Genomic DNA, 15,254 nt, shown 5'->3' with positions numbered 1-15,254 from the left:
CGGGGGGGTGGGCCGTGACGCGCGGGCGGGTTTCCCGCCTCCGGGGGAGGGGGCGGAGCGCGCATGCGCCGTGGCGGGGCGGCGGCGATGCCGGGGGAGGCGGTGACGCTGCAGCTCGGGCACTACGCGAGCTGCGTGGGCGCGCACTGGTGGGGGCTGCAGGTGCGGGGCCGGGCGGGGGAGGTGGGGCTCGGGGGTCGGGGCCCGGGGCTGAGCCGCTCCCTCCCCGCAGGCCGCCGCGCTGCGCAGCCCCGCCGAGGCCGCCGAGCTCCGCGCAGCCGCGCTGCTCCGCGCCGGGCCGGGGCCGGGCGGGCGGGAGGCGCACACGCCGCGCCTGCTGGCGCTGGAGCTGAAAGGTACCGGGGGGGGGGGAGGGGGCGCAGGGCCGCCCCGCCGTGACCGCCCCGCCGTGACCGCCCCGCCGTGACCGCGCTCTCTTGCAGGCGCCGTGGGCGCGCTGAGGCCCGGCGGCGCGGAGGCACCGGTGGCCTGGTGAGTGCGGGGCCGGGGGGGGGGCGTGGGGGGAAGTGGTGCGGGGTCTCGGCATCTGCCGCCGGTTTGCGTTGCAGGGATGGGGAGGTCGCCGCGTACCTGGAGCGGGACGCCGGGAGCCGCACGGTGAGGGCGAGGCCCCGCGGGGCTCCTTCACGCGCGTTCTCGGGAGGCGGCCCCACCCTCAGTAACGGCCCCCGCGGGCTCTTCCCTAGGGAGCGGCCGCCGCCGAGGAGGGGGCACGGCCCGGCGCTCCGGCCCCAGGTGGGTGCGCGGCCGCGGTGCGGTTGCGTTGCGGGGCGCGGCCGCTGTCGGCGACAGAGCGCGAGGCAGGGGAGGGGGCGACACACGCGACACAGCCGGGCCCCCGCTGCCAGCGATGGCTCCCGGAGCAGGGACTGGGCTTTGCTCCCCCCGGCGCTGAGAGCCCCCCGCTCTCCGCAGCCCCTGCGCCCCGCGGCCCGGCCGCCGGCTCGGCCTGGTCCGATTACCTGCGCCTGCCCCTGCACCCCAAGAGCCTCTACGTCATCCGCCAGTACCTGCACGACGGGTACGGTCCGGCCCACAACGGGAGCATAGTTTTGCCTTCACGTTAAAATTAAGAAGGGACAGAGTAAGCTCCCCCTGCCCTTTTTCCTCCCAGGGAGTGTGGCTGCCTGGAAGCCTTCGGACAAGGCGAAAGTCTCCTGCAGGATCCTGGCTGCGCGGAGGAGGTGGAAGATCGGCTGCGTTTCTATGCCGAGGAGTGCGACCAGCTGCAGGTTGGACAGCTTGGACAGCTTGGTCCAAACTCCCTTTCAAGAAGCTTTCTGTTCAGCAGAACCGCAGCTGCTGCCGTGGTTTCACACAGGGGTTTCAAGTCCTCTGCGACCTGCACAATGGATTCTCCGGCGTTGGGGCCAAGGTGACAGAGCTGCTCTACGATGAGTACGCGGGAAAAGGAATCCTGACCTGGGGCCTGACCCCAGTCACCAGCAACGTGGGAGTAAGCGAACAATGGGAAAACCCAGGAACAGGCGATGCTCTCGCGCCTGCTCTGGATCAGACCCTTTCTTGTTTGCAGCTTTCAGACTGTAAGAGCTGGATTTTTCCCCCCCAGGATTCTCCGAAGAATCTCTACCGCCTGATGAACACAGCCCTCGGCATCGTCCACCTCTCCCGGCACAGCTCGCTCTTCTGCCCGCTGTCGCTCAGCGGGACCCTGGGACTCAAGCCCCAGGCGCCCGTTACGTTTCCGTACATAACCTGTGACGTAGGTGTGGGGTAGGGTGCTCTGGGACCGCCGCTTTCAGCCTTCTCGGATTTACCACTCCCGCAGCGTTTGCTGCAGCTGTGTAGTTTTAGCCCTGCTTTTCATTATGCTGTTCTGCTGAGCAGAACAGACTTCTTTCCTGCTTTTTCACTGTTAGCAGAGACTTAATGGCCAACTTTTCACTCCCGTAGTTTTTTCATACTTTTAAAAATCTCAATGCATGTCCCTTTCTGCCGTTTTTCTGTGAGTGCCTTCAGTTTCGGCACTGAACAAAACGCTTTACCGCGTCAGTCTTCGTGTGTCGAGTACGAACTCCAGCCTTGCCTGAGCACGGAGAAGCTGCAGGCAAGAAAAGTGGCACCAGCTGATTTGCTGTCCACGGCCCCAGACAAACACAACCTGTATAAAAGCACAACTTACAACAGGCTGAAGTTCCATATACAAAAATCAGTTACGGAACAGATGAATTGAGCTTGTCCTGTAACTCTTCCCTTTCCTCCCTCCGTAGGCCTCGCTTAACTACCACAGCAGCGCGATTCTGGCAGCAGCGCTCGATACCCTCACTGCTCCGTACCGGCTCTGTTCCTCTCCGGGCTCCATGATGCACCTCGCCGAGACGCTGAACTTCTCAGGGAGAAAGGCAAGGGCAGAGAGAACGGCGGCCTCCGAGCCTTTCAGCAGGAGCCGCTGTTCTACTTCACATCCGTCCCCACACCCGGACATGGCGAGCGTGTTCCTGCGTCGTGAAATGTCACCCCTCTCGTAGGTGGTGGCTGCGTGGGCTTCTGTTCCCTTCCCTGCCCGCCATGGCTACTCGCTCGCCGATACTTTGTGCGCCTACCAGCAGGACGTGCCCTGGAAGCTTCTGTCTTCGTGCCCGGAGCAAAAGGCCAGCCGCTGTTTCGCGCAGTCGGTTGTGCTCCGAGGAGTTCGCAAGGAAGGGCGCCGCAGGTAATCGGCGTCTGAGCTGTGCTTTTCCCTTCAGGACTCCGGCATTCTCAGCAGCAACGACTTCTTACAAAAGTTGCTCACGATCCTACTGGGAGTCTCAGCTGAATGGAAAAGAAAGAAAAACTCTGGCAAAGCAGCCGAGTCACCGACACTTTCAGTTGGGTCCCCTGGAAACCACGACTTGGTTCTCTTTGCAGCAGCCCTCCGGGACAGCAGCCCGCGTCCCCGCTCCACGCCTGCGAGAGCAGCGAGCAGGTTCTGCAGCGTTACCTACACACGGTGTTCCCAGGGGCGTTCAGGTGGGCAATGGGCTTTTTGTTTTGTAGAGCAGGGAAACCGAGGGCAGGGCGAGTTTTGGATCACTCGATTCACCCTCTTCCTTGCAGCACATCCCACGTGCTCCAGCAGCCGTGTAACACCCGACCTCCGTACCCCCAGTTTTTTTCTCCTCTTCTGAGCAGAGAAGGCTTCCTCCTGGACAGACCTCCCGGTTCTTCCTCAGCAGGTAACGAGTGCCCCGTAAGCTTCCTTTGCAGCAGAAAGAGATCGTGGGGGGCAGCTGGGTCTAACACGGGTAAGTTATTAAAAAACCAAACACCCCCCACTTTTGAATGTTTGTAGGGCAAAAATCAGGAGCGTTACGCAGCTCATGCTATGCTGAGTTCAAGTAAAGCAACTGCTTGTAAAGCAGGAGAGAGTAGGGAAAGAAATTGGGATTGGCCTGTTTAAACACCGATGGTTTCCCCCGCAGCTGTTGAAAGCATCCCCGTCCTCACGGCCCTGCAGTCCTCGCCGGTTCTGCACACGCTCCTCTACGGCTTGTACAAGGACCTACGGCGGCTGAACCCGCGGCGATGGGCCAGCTTCTTCTCTGCCGGGGTGGAGCACGGTGACTTCCAGGAGGACTTGGAGGAGCTGAGGACTCTGTCCCAGTGCTACGAAACGGGGCTTGGAGCCGATGAATCTGAAGATGAAGCAGATTCAGACTAACTCATCTTTATTACTAGAGGGAGTGGGACCGAGAGTATCTGTAAGATCACTTTCAAAATAAAAGGAATGGGTCTAAAGAATGGGTTTAAAGATGGCCCAGCTGCTGCTTTCTTTTCCTTTCAGCCAAATCCTGTGACAAAGGCTGGCTTAAGTTGTCCAGCTGCTCGCAGTTGTGTTGTAGAGGAGGAAAGCTGCTTTTTTGGGGCTGTTTTTCTATGCTCTTTTTTTTTGTTTTGTTTTAAAACTCTGCAAAGTGAATTTGCTCTGCCTGTTAGAATAAGACCACACAATAAATACAGAACCCAGACTGTAACTTTCCTACATACAATCAGCACAAAGGGAAAAACTTACAAAAAATCACGTGTTTGTTCCACACGAAAACAGATGCCTTATGGTACAACATTTACAGGTTCGTTTGGAAGGCTGGTGGCCCAGTCTTTGCCACGGAGCCAGGTCAGCGTCTGCAAGCATCACTTCTGTCATCTCATGGCTGAGGCTCCCCATGCAGGCTCTTGAGGATGCTGCCATGCCAACACCCTTCTTCACTCCGTTAGTTTGATACAGATGGAGAAGTGCGGCTTGTCAGAAGCGCAGCAGGAAAACAAACAACAAAAAAACCCAAGGTGCTATCTGAAGTAGCTGTGCAAACATTTTTCCTTTATCCACAGCACCTGTCTAGCAGCAAACAACTCCCCCTCTGATGCAGTCAGTAGCTTATCAAACCAGCAGAACCTTAGTCATCAGGTTCTTCCTCAGAAAGCAGCAGATCTTTGTCTGACAGCTGGTCGGTGTTACTGGTACTAGTGGCATCCTCCTCATCTTCAGAGCTGCCATCGCAGGATGTATGAAACAGCCTCATCAGTTCTCTGAACCTGTGGGATACCTGGAGAACAAGGGAAAGCCGAGATGAGAAGTGACCCAGAAGGTGGCACCAAGCGGAACATTTGTATTCCAAAGTTTAGGGTGGTTGGTGCTTTTAGTTTAAAAAACACAATCACATTTTATGCAAGATTGAATCATAAAGGGAAAGAGAAATGGAAGAGCACCGAGTTCTGTTTTCTTTGGAAGAAGAGTTGTATTCTACTGCCTTGTGGGTAAAAAACTGGCAGTTTGGGCAGGTTCCCAGGCAGCGCTGTGGGGCAGGCTGAGAGTCAAATCCCCACGGATTCCCTGTGCTGAAGCAGCAGGCTGACCACCCAAGCAGTGGTCCCTGAAACAGTCCTGGTACCAAACACAGGGCAGCGCTGCAACACGGACCGGGGCAGTCATGATTCTGGGCTCCACCAGAACAGATGGGGTTTGGGTTTTTTGGTTGTTTTTTGTTTGTTTGTTTGGTTTTTTTTTTTTCCAGTTTGGATTATTTTTCTCTGATGCAGCATCAAATTAAAGTTGAGTTTGGGAGACAAATGTGGCCACAAACCTCCACCTTTCCTTCCGTTCCACCCCCTTTCCCCATTCCCTGCAGCAGATGCGCGCTTCTGCGCCCCAAGCCCTCACCTCACTGGCAGTCTTGTTGCCCAGCTTCTGCGAGATGGCCTGGAAGGTCTCCAGCTGGGCTCCCTTCTCCTGGCACGTGGTGAGGATGACTCTGTCAGCCTCCCTGCGAAGCCGTACAAGAGTTAGGAAAGCAGCTGTGCCCACCCTGAGCCCGAGCGGCCTGCTGCCAGGGAAGGGTAACAACCACAGAGCCGGCCGGTCCCTTTACTGCTGCCACCACCACCCACCAGACGCATCCCTAAGCAGAGCTGTGTTTAGTGTTTAGCCCGTTTCTAAGCTTTTTGAAGGAATAACAAAAAATTTCCTCTCCAGCCTGAAGTAGTACAACAATTACGCTGCCGCGAGCAGACAGAAATTCTCACAGGACCAAGGCGGCAGCTGTGACAGATCGTGGCTGGAGGAAACCAGGCAGGAGTGTTCGCAGGGAGGTGGCAGAACACATCAGAAAATGGGGATACAAAATGAAAATAAAGGCTACTCTGTAAGATGAAACCTGAAGCCGGGTGCTGAGTGCACGAAGGAGCGAAGCCGCAGTTCAGGCAGACGTACCTGGTCCAGAGGACAACTTTCTCCCCAGTCGAGCTGACTTTGCTGTTCTTGGCACACACAGTTGCTTCTGTGACACGCTGCTGCTGCTGCTGCTCCTCTTCCTTCTGCCCCAGGGAGCCAGCAACCGCGCTGGGCTCTGGCTGCTCGGAATGCTGAGGCACCTGGAAGCAGTTGTTTGCATTTGACTTTAATCTGCTCTCAGGAACATTTCCAGTGCAGCCTCTGTCCTCTGTTTCCAGAATGCAATTATCAGGGGCCGGTGAGCTGCAGCTCTTACCCAGCGCTGGATTTCTACCTGGCGTTACCCAACCCTGCTTGGCCTCAGGTTTTCCTTCCAGAGGCAAAGGTGGTCCCTCAAATTCTTTCACACCTAATTTCGAAGCATGACCAAAGACAGTGAGCTTATCTGCTGAATCGGAATGAAGCCCTTCAGGCTGACATGAACTCTTCCCAGAGGAGGAACTAGGTCCCGTTAGACCTTTTGCTACGGCAGAGCGAGAGGACAGCAGCAGATCTCTGCCCAGGCCAAGGGAAGCATCTGCATTTCCTTGATGTTGCTGGTTTCGTCCCTCACTCTCGCTTCCCGCAGTGCAAGGGCAGTCTTTGGTTTCCTGAGGTAGTTTTAGAGCAGCTTTTTGGAGATGTGTCCATCTGGGGCCAGCGAGAGCAGAGTCACTGTCCTTCGCAGCACTCGCAACAGCACTGACACCGGCTTCTCCAACCTGATGATCAGGCAGCGCAGCTTTTTCAGAAGATGCCTGTCTCCCAGAGACAATCTTTCCTTCCAGGTGAGATCCTGGTAAGAAACCCAAACACGTTGAGACTAGCTGTTAGTAAGAAAAACTTCTGGGGGCTTTATTCATTTACTTTTTAAGAGGTTTTTTTTATTATTATTATTATTCTAGAGCATAATGCTGTAAATGAGAACACAGTTTGGGAGCAGCTTTGTAACTCTACCTGCAGTTTAACCACCCCGTACTTCAAAGGCAGCACTCTGCAGTCAACGCTCTTCACCACTGTGGGTTACCACAACCAGCTGCTGCGTGAAGAAGCGACCAACACGTGAAAAAGCTTAAGCGCATCGCCCAGAACAAAATTCTCAGTGGAACAGACATCGCTGCTCTTGCCGCCCTGTTTACAGCCCCCCTGCACCAGGCATGAGGCTGCACCACATTTAACCCGCGCACCGTCTCCAACAGCAGCACCAGCTGAGACGCGGTGACGGGAAGAAGGAAGCGATCTCCTTCAGGTTGTTTATCCTGCAATAATCACGTTGCCCCCTGCCTGTACCAGACTGGAAGAAAAACAAGCAACGGGAAGGAGATCATTTAAAGGCAGGTTAGAGAGATGGTCATTCTGAATTGCCGTGCTACACTGAAAACTGGAAAAAAACCCCAGTAGCATGGACTAGTTGTACTGGAAATCAGATCAGGATGCTAGCAAGAGCAGCTTAAATGGACCAATCATTCTGAAAAGGGGAGCATATTTCTCTAGCCAGGAAAGCATTTTTGGAAGGGAATGCCCTGGATATATGCATGTTTAAAGCATCCAGACTGGACAAACACAAGGAAAAAAATGAAAAAGATTATTAGAAGTTCTCACTATCTCAATCAAGTTGCATTAGGAAGTCCTACGCCTATTCTCCTGTGTGTGAACAGGTTTGGAGACGAACGACAGACCTGTCCATGCACAAGACTTTCACATACCTGCAGCCAGAGAGTCCACTTTCCTTGATACAGCTTTTGCTCTGCTCTGGACATCCTCTCCCTCATCTCTGTTCTCCAGGCTTTCTTCTACAGGTTCCTTAGACAGTCCAGAATCCTTCCCTTCAGGCTGAGGACTTGATTCTTGTCGATCCAGGCTTGCAGTCAGCTCTTGAGAATCTTTATTTTTATAAAATTTGTTTTCACACACCTGCAAACCCACATATAGGCATACAATTACAGATGTGGCATACCGACCCAACCCTAACACCTCGGCCTTTGCTTCCAAAGTATTCCTTGACCCCAACACAGACTTCGGTCTGGCGATACGTTTGCACTTAAAAAGCTCCATCTTTTTTAGTGTTATGAACAGGCACAGTTCTTTTCACATAGCGGCCACACAAGCATCTTCCACTAAAAGAGCATGTTCTTAACTCGAAAGAACATCAACATTCACGCTGTTTTTTACTATTTACACTATTTAGCATCGCAAGCAGGGGCAGTAGAAGGTGAACAGGAGACAGACAGGGGAGGGCCAGGTAGTGCAGTCGGAGCTCCAAAGAGGAAGATCTCTGGTCACCCTTTCATTTGCTCTCTTCCTCAGCACGCCACTTCGCAGACACGCGGCCCGGGGCCGGACAGATCATCACAACAGCGGGACTCTTGGCAGGACTCAGCTTTCCACCCCCCACTTCAGTGGCTTGGCCTATCAACTAACCTTACTACTACAATGGCTGCAGGTCCTCCTTTTGCTTTTCTTTAGCTTGAGATCGCTGCTCCCTTCGTGGCAGGAGCATGAACATTCCTTCATCCCATCTACCCACTCGACCTCCTGGAAACAGACAGACGCCGGCTGCAGACGTGCACGGAACACAGAGATGACAGTCGGGGGAAGGTGAACCCCCGAGGGAGCCCGCCAGGGCTCCTGGCACCCTGCGCACACCCCGCCACAACTACAGTGATTGTGGCGCTAGCCAGCAAAGCAAGAGGGAATCGGTTCAATCCCCTTTCTTCACATCTTTTTAGGCTGTTGTCGTGTCTCTCGGCGAGACACATTTATCCTCATGGGCATGCATTTGCTCAGAGTCCACATATGTGAACCAGTGAGATGCCCCACGCCCACCTTGTCATTGTTCTGGCCTCCAATCTCTTTCCGCTTCTTATTTTTCGAGGCCGCGTGCATCTTGGGTGGTTCATCCTCCTCTTCTACATCTGGCAAAGACACCTCTTCAAACCCATCAAACTACAAAAAAAGAAACACACAAAACCTGTTCTATCATGACAGCTACTCAGCAGCCCCAACTTCATTTTCCCCATGAATTTCTGAATATTGAGCTCAGTTCTAGGATACAACTTCAATTACGTTAGAAAAGCCATAAATGCTGTATAAAATTTGAAGTGTTCGCTTCAGTCCACCAACAGCTATCCCACCCTGCTGCTTCCCTCTCTGGAAATGCAGCCTCAATTCGAGTTCACGTTCAAACATGTCTCGTATCCCTGCTTTCATCGTTTCTGGTCTTGGGGAAAAGATCGCTCCACCTCATATTCCTTCTCTTCTGTCCAGTTGATCTCCTCAAAATCTCCCATGCGGCTGGCTGAGGGCCGTAAGTGATCAAAGAAAATGGAGAACTCATCCTGCAAGTGGTCGTGTCCTTTCAACAGCTGCCACATTTGGGTCTTCAGCTGAAACAGAGAAATCCAGAGAAAATGAGTGTTCCGTTCCATGTTGTCACATTCTTCTCAGCAGGATTTCTCAAAGCAAGTGGAACATCAAGGCTTCCAACACGGAAGCTCACGCTTGTGTTGGTGCTGCTTCACAAATACTCTGGGATCAGTCCACATCCAGCTACCCAATTACCACAGAAATACCCCTCCAGAATTCTGGGCAGACTCTGTCGGAGGCACTAGGCTAACATTTCACCTGCAAGGTGATAAAAGCAAGGTGGACATAGAGAGGAGCCACACAGGCCGGTTAACTGTGTAAAGGCTCCTGCTGAGGCTGCTTCAACCCTCTGCCAGCCCCCCCCGAGGGAGATCGCACTTGACCAGCTCCTGTGCTCTCACAGAGCAGCACGTGGGGACGGCGACGCAGGCCAGCTGACTGCATTCTCAGGGCTTCTGAGAGACGGGAGACACCGGGATGCCCCATTACCTCTGCAATCTCCTGGGGAAGGCAGTCGGCACAACTCTGCAGAACTTTGATGATCTTCTGGTGGTGGGCAGGATTTTCAGCAAAACAAATCTCCAGCTGCCTGAGGAACTTCCGGCTTTTTTCAAATGCTTGCTGCTCTTCAAACTGACCAAAAGAAAAAGATTCACCCCTCACGTTCAGGAACGTATTTCCACACATCTCTAGTTCACTTAGGCAAGCTACAGAATGCCTGCCTTGCTATTTGTTTTCCATTTGGACTGACACCCATTATGAAACTGGGAAGATGTGGAGGAAGAGAAACAAAACTTCGTACAATCAATACTCATGCGAGCTGCAAAGTTTTGCTTCAACCAAATGCACATAGATAGGAAAATCCAGAAAGAATGTAACAGGTGAAAAGCTCTGTCTGAAAGCGGGAGGCTGATTCGCGAGACGAGGGCACCGCTCCACGTGCCGCATCTGCGCGTTGTCTCTGCAGTCAGGTTCTGCAGTGTAACTGGGGAGGGCTGATTCTCCACAGCAATGCTTCCTATGAGCCTGAAAACGAACCCGAGACTTTCCAATTCTGATTAATGCAACAGCAAGGTAAGCAAATGATTTACCAGCTCTTCACCTGTCTTGCCCTAGGAGGAATTCCTTATTCTTTCACTCCCACAAGCACTCACATTGTCGGCTTAAAATCTGGTCTCCCTCTCCCATTCTACATACCAGTCCACACTCCAGAGCTTGTTCCGGTAAAAGAAAGGCAGCAAAATCTGTGAGCAGCTGTGGCCAGTCATGCAACAGTTTCTGTAAAGTGGAATAGAGATCCACAGCTGTTCGCTTGTCCGTGCTGATCTCAAACTCGTAGATAACGCGAAGAAAGTCTTCGTACTTTCCAGGAACGTGCTGCAAGGCTTCACGCACCTGGAAAGAGCAACAGATCTTTACAGGAGGACATAACACCCGGGAAGGAAGCAAGTTAATTTAGTAATCTTTGATCTCTTGCTACTCAATTTACAGTGCTTCCAGTTTTGTTGAGCCAACCAAGTCTCTTCCTTAAAGATAAATCTGAACTGCTCACAGGAGAGAAGGGAACCCAATCCAAGACTATGAAATTCTGCAGTTAGGAGAGGCCTGGTGTCATGGAGCAACTGCAGCCAGCAGCCAAGCCCCCCAGCTGCTCCCTCCCTGTCTCCCCCAGGCAGGGCAGGGGAGGGAAGAGGAAGAGCGAAAGGAGAAAACTCATAGGTGGAGATAAAGACAGTTCAGTAAGTCAAGGAGCACCCTATGAGGTGTGAGGAAAGGGAACTCCACCCCAACCAGATCCAGCACACCCAGTTAGAACTGGCAGCTGTGCGGCGCAGGCACAGACTGTGCTCGAGGACCCAATGCGTCCCACGTTCCCACTGCTGGGTCAGGCGCTGGGCTGGCTTACCCTGGTTAGATAGGCTTGGGCAAACGCCAGATCCTTCTGCTCCCGCAGGGGATCTCTCTCCAGGATGTCCTCATCATACAGGAGCAGCAGCTTAGACGTATCTTTGCTAGCACGAGCCCGTCCCCTCTTATTTCTGGTTCTGTGGGAGCTCCTGCTCTTCCCAGGGGCTTTCATGTTTTCTCCTGTGAAGCAGCACAGAGCCAGTTGCGCAGGTGCGGTTCACGCGCTCCCCGGGCTGGCAGACAGCCGCTCTCCTAGAGCAACACCGACGAGCTAACTGTTCACGCTCTCCTCTACGCGTAGGAGCAACACACTTCTCATTAGTCAGGCTGGCAAACGTCTTTTAAATTGGCTGTTCGTTTTTATCACATCTGACGGGAAAAATCTTTGGGTAAGCAACAAACCCATCCCAGCTGCCACTCCGCCAGCAACCTGCTAAGAACGAACAGGTACCTCGACTGCCTACCAGGGGCAGAAAAATCGCAGCGGGGGAACAGAGGTAGGACATGAGCATCCGAGCTGGCTCTGACACTTGCCAATTATTCTTTTAGCTTTTTATTTACATGAGCTTTCACAGTAAATTAAAATTACTTACATGAATTACACAGTAAATGCTGTTACTGTGTTAACATCACAGATAAATAACTGGTGTCACATAATAAGGAATGAAATCATGCTACGTCGAGATTTCTGTGTCTTTAGATTAGGAAGCTGTTGGTCTAATGGGCTGAGGTCCACCTCCTCACAGCTCACTGCTCAGATTCAACTACCACTTGCTAGATTCTGTTAAGGTATTACTTTGTCTCATTTGTGTTTCCCCAACGTGACCTTATAACACAAAATTCAATTTAGCAGAGTTTTGACTATTTAATATTGTTCTTATATAGGTATTGGCTATTAGCTGACACAAACCACAAACCTTATGCCTGCAAATTTTTGAAGCATAAATGCCTTTCAATGGACTAAAGACACTCGGATCACAGGCACACGGGCTTCTATGGTAAGAACTGTTTTTACAGAATTGTGACGGTGTTGCAAAATCTGATTTCCAGATAGAAAGCATCGCTAAGCTCAGATATGCTAAGTGAAATTAAACCAAGATACAGTTTCCCCATTGTTTTGCTTTCAATGCAGTGAGCAACTTTATTTCCCCATGCCCTGTGCCTAAAGAAACCCACAGAACTTACCTGCTGGCATTTTGTGGGCTTCCACCTGCGGCGCCGTCTTTGGCAGTGTGAAGGCAGACTTCGGTTCCTCTGATGTATCTCCAGATACTTCATCATCTTTCTGTAAACTCTCTGTTCCTTCCCCTTCCTCCTCCTCCTCCTCCTCAGGCTCAGAGTTCTCTTCCTGGGAATTCTCCTCTTCAGAATCTCCTTCTTGGCTTAAGCGTCTCTCTGTTGCAAGCCAAGTAAGTTTTTCCATTGTCTCCTTAGAAAGCAACAACAAAAAAAGTCACATTGTTTTCTTTTACTCTTTGTTTTAATGTCATTCAGCAACTAGCGCTCTCCTTCATAATTCTAACAGCCAATTCCACAGACCAACACCTGCCCAACTAGAGGATTCTACTGAACGGAAGGAATTCAACAGCAACCAGAACTACCTAGTTCTGTACCATGCACAAAATTAAATTTCAGAATCTGTCGCTTATAAAAGCCTTAAGTTAGACAGGATTCCTTAATGATCCTCGTAGTTCTTAAAGGGTTGCTGGAAAATAATTTTTACTTAAAGGACTTATTAAAGAACAGTGCCAGTTGGGGAATTCCTTACAACTCAGCAGAATTTAAATCTGCATATTTGCAGCCTGGACTTACAATCTTCCCAGAGAGATGCGGTGTCCGATTTCCCTGTAGAACAGCACAACACCATGCTATGCTGCAGCTAACAGTCCAGCTTTCCCACTGGATTCAAAGTGTGATTTGCCCTGACTCCCCCAGGGTGTTTCAGGACACCAATATTTGTCATTAGCAGGTTTGTTAAAGGATCGTTTGCTTTTACCTGAAGTTCTGGCACTGAAAGAATAGATTCTTCTGAGGCTGATGACATTTCTTCATCCTCATCTTGTGTAAAATCATCAAAGTCATCTTCTTCCTCTTCTTCTTGTCCTTCTCTCTCTCCTCCAGCTTCAGGGCCAGCCGGTGTCCCAACAGACTGGCCATCTATACTGGACGAATCCTCTGGTCTTCCAAGTGGACTACTGAATTCCACCTCAACATCTGCTGGATATGAAAGATTCTTTGGAGACTCGCTGCTTACTTGTGGTCCAGCAACACCACCTGCATCCATCTGCTGTTCAGCATGAGGAGATGACTGCAAAGCCCGTCGTTCTTCTTCTCCCTTCTCGTCACACAAAGTACGCTCCTTTTTAACTTCTTTCGGGTCATTCGAGCATGAACACGCAGCCTCCATGTTCAGCTCCTGGCCGAGATCCAGCATGAATTCCTCCTTCACTTCAGCACACAAAAGATCCCTCTTCTGTACTGCATTTACCTCCTTGGTAGCATCATTTGCATCTTCAGGCTCAATTTTCACCGATTCATCCGGATCTTCTAAAGGCGGCAGAAGGTCCACAGCCAGTGGCTCTGAAGTGTTCTCATCTCCTTCTACCACTGTCCAGCTACAGCAGTCACTCTTACTTACCTTTTCCTGACTGCCATTATTTGAAGTGGCAGGATTTGTACTACACTCCTTCTTGGGGGAGACAGCGGCGCAGGAAACGTACAGCTCTGGGGCTTCAACCTTGGGCTCCACCGTGGGATAGGTGTTTTTGTTATTTCCAGCAGGGCAGGAAGGAACCAGATTCAGCTGTTCTTCATTTTCACCAACAGACGATGCAGAAAGACTAACCGGGTTAGGAGAGACTATCAACGAAGGGACTGAAGAAGTCACTAGAGGCTGATTTAACGGACACGGGAAGGTGGAAGGATTTACCAATAAGGTTGTAACCGGAATAGCCTGCGTGCCTCTGCCAACTGTTGTATTTATGGGCTGAATCATATTGCAACCATTGCCTATATTAACCACTTTCACTGTGGTGGCAGGTACAGTAAGGATGACAGGAGATGGCTGAATCAAAGGCGAAGTCTTTATCATTGGGTCTGATTTTGTCCCTTTTTTCTTTTGGTATCCCTTACGACCACAAGGTTTGCGTATTTTTGTTCCGGCCAAAGCTGGCAACATCAGTTTTGGCTGAAAAGTTACTGGATTTGAGGACACTAGAGGTGGTGGTACAGCAGCTGAGAAAGCTTGTCTGGAGTCTGAATGCGATGCAGAGAGCACATTCTGAAACTCCAGACCATCCCCACTTCCTACCACTGCTGGAACATTCAAAGGCTGCACTCCCGGCACTGCCTGCATAACTGTAGCTGGCTGGATTAGCCGAGGAATCTGAACCATAACTTTGCTGGGAGGAGCTTCTGGCTGGGACAACTTCACAGTTTTCTGGATGTTAATAGTGTTGGAACTGGGCTGCAGACAAGGACTCGGTCGAATGAGGACGGGCTTCAGAGCTGAAGACCTCTGCCTCCTCCACGCTCTCCTAGAGAATCGATTGGCAAGGGGCTTTAAAGTCAGTACTAGTCCCTTTGGCATGAGTAGAGGGTATTTTTCATCATATTCTGTGTCTGAAGTTTCCTTTCCTGTCCCCAAAAAGACAGATTCCTCATCAGGTGAAGCGGGCATCTCCCTGGCATCTTCTGCCAATTGCTTCAATTCCCCCTGAATGGAGGGCAAGCTGGCCTAAAGGGAACAAGAGTTTGTTAGTCCAGACCATGGGCTACTCCTCTGTTACCACCTCCAAACAGCACCACAGAAGGCGACAGACAGCAACTTCCTTCTAAAATTAAAGTGAGTTCTAGTTACTCTACACCACTGTATATTACTTTATATTTACTGTGTATCACTTTGTATTAACGAGCTTTACTCCAAAGCCTTCAAAAGAACCCGAGAGCCTGAAAGAAACAACAGAACTGAATTGCTTTACAAAGGTTCCTTTAGTAAACACAAGATTTTGTGGGAAGGAAGCTTCACTGTAACAGTGAAATACAAAGGGCGATTTAAGAGAACTGGATTTTATGGCACCCGAGTCTAATTCTTCCCCCAGACACAGTCGTCCTTCACTGACTTGCAGGCACGGTCACTACGCCTCCAACTTCTTCTTTCCTGCGCTAAGAATCTCAGAGAGAGAATCCTTACAGGGCACGAGACATTTGGGTGTAACAACAATAACAGCCACACAGCAGGTCAAGATAA

The 15,254-nt window shown here is 51.4% G+C and overlaps 2 protein-coding genes across 4 annotated transcripts in view; one reads left to right on the top strand and one right to left on the bottom strand.

Moving 5' to 3' along the window:
* The first annotated feature begins 81 nt into the window (after nucleotides 1-81).
* On the top strand, nucleotides 82-3,939 carry MSTO1 (misato mitochondrial distribution and morphology regulator 1). 3 transcript variants are annotated; one of them, XM_075445209.1, is made up of 14 exons: nucleotides 82-162; nucleotides 233-356; nucleotides 444-492; nucleotides 570-618; nucleotides 708-756; nucleotides 937-1,042; nucleotides 1,136-1,253; nucleotides 1,343-1,477; nucleotides 1,592-1,717; nucleotides 2,253-2,384; nucleotides 2,511-2,695; nucleotides 2,893-2,994; nucleotides 3,082-3,200; nucleotides 3,447-3,939. In XM_075445209.1, the coding sequence occupies exons 1-14, from the start codon at nucleotides 88-90 to the stop codon at nucleotides 3,683-3,685; spliced, it is 1,608 nt and encodes a 535-aa protein (XP_075301324.1). In that variant the 5' UTR covers nucleotides 82-87; the 3' UTR covers nucleotides 3,686-3,939. The 3 variants fall into 3 exon arrangements, with proteins under 3 accessions (XP_075301324.1, XP_075301323.1, XP_075301322.1); XM_075445208.1 differs by having other exon boundaries at nucleotides 1,592-1,744; nucleotides 2,896-2,994; XM_075445207.1 differs by having other exon boundaries at nucleotides 1,592-1,744.
* A 40-nt stretch (nucleotides 3,940-3,979) lies between these two features.
* GON4L (gon-4 like) overlaps nucleotides 3,980-15,254 on the bottom strand; it is a 29,735-nt gene continuing 18,460 nt past the window's right edge. Inside the window, 12 exon segments of the mRNA XM_075445206.1 lie at nucleotides 3,980-4,568; nucleotides 5,183-5,285; nucleotides 5,732-6,527; nucleotides 7,438-7,645; nucleotides 8,153-8,266; nucleotides 8,558-8,677; nucleotides 8,974-9,117; nucleotides 9,587-9,730; nucleotides 10,295-10,492; nucleotides 11,004-11,185; nucleotides 12,191-12,434; nucleotides 13,002-14,741. Of these exon segments, the coding sequence (XP_075301321.1) occupies nucleotides 4,419-4,568; nucleotides 5,183-5,285; nucleotides 5,732-6,527; nucleotides 7,438-7,645; nucleotides 8,153-8,266; nucleotides 8,558-8,677; nucleotides 8,974-9,117; nucleotides 9,587-9,730; nucleotides 10,295-10,492; nucleotides 11,004-11,185; nucleotides 12,191-12,434; nucleotides 13,002-14,741 (4,143 nt within the window). The 3' untranslated portion in view covers nucleotides 3,980-4,418.

Source organism: Opisthocomus hoazin, chromosome 30 (assembly GCF_030867145.1).
Source record: "Opisthocomus hoazin isolate bOpiHoa1 chromosome 30, bOpiHoa1.hap1, whole genome shotgun sequence".
Lineage (NCBI taxonomy): Eukaryota > Metazoa > Chordata > Aves > Opisthocomiformes > Opisthocomidae > Opisthocomus > Opisthocomus hoazin.
Note: the sequence above shows the minus strand (reverse complement) of the source record. Positions and strands in the feature narration are given on the sequence as shown.

Bases quoted from the DNA above. Each gene is read 5' to 3' on its own strand.
- MSTO1 (XM_075445207.1), top strand. From the start codon at position 88: ATGCCGGGGGAGGCGGTGACGCTGCAGCTCGGGCACTACGCGAGCTGC. The intron at 2,995-3,081 runs GTGGGCAATGGG...TCTTCCTTGCAG, and splicing joins GTGTTCCCAGGGGCGTTCAG to CACATCCCACGTGCTCCAGC. The intron at 3,201-3,446 runs GTAACGAGTGCC...TTTCCCCCGCAG, and splicing joins TCCCGGTTCTTCCTCAGCAG to CTGTTGAAAGCATCCCCGTC.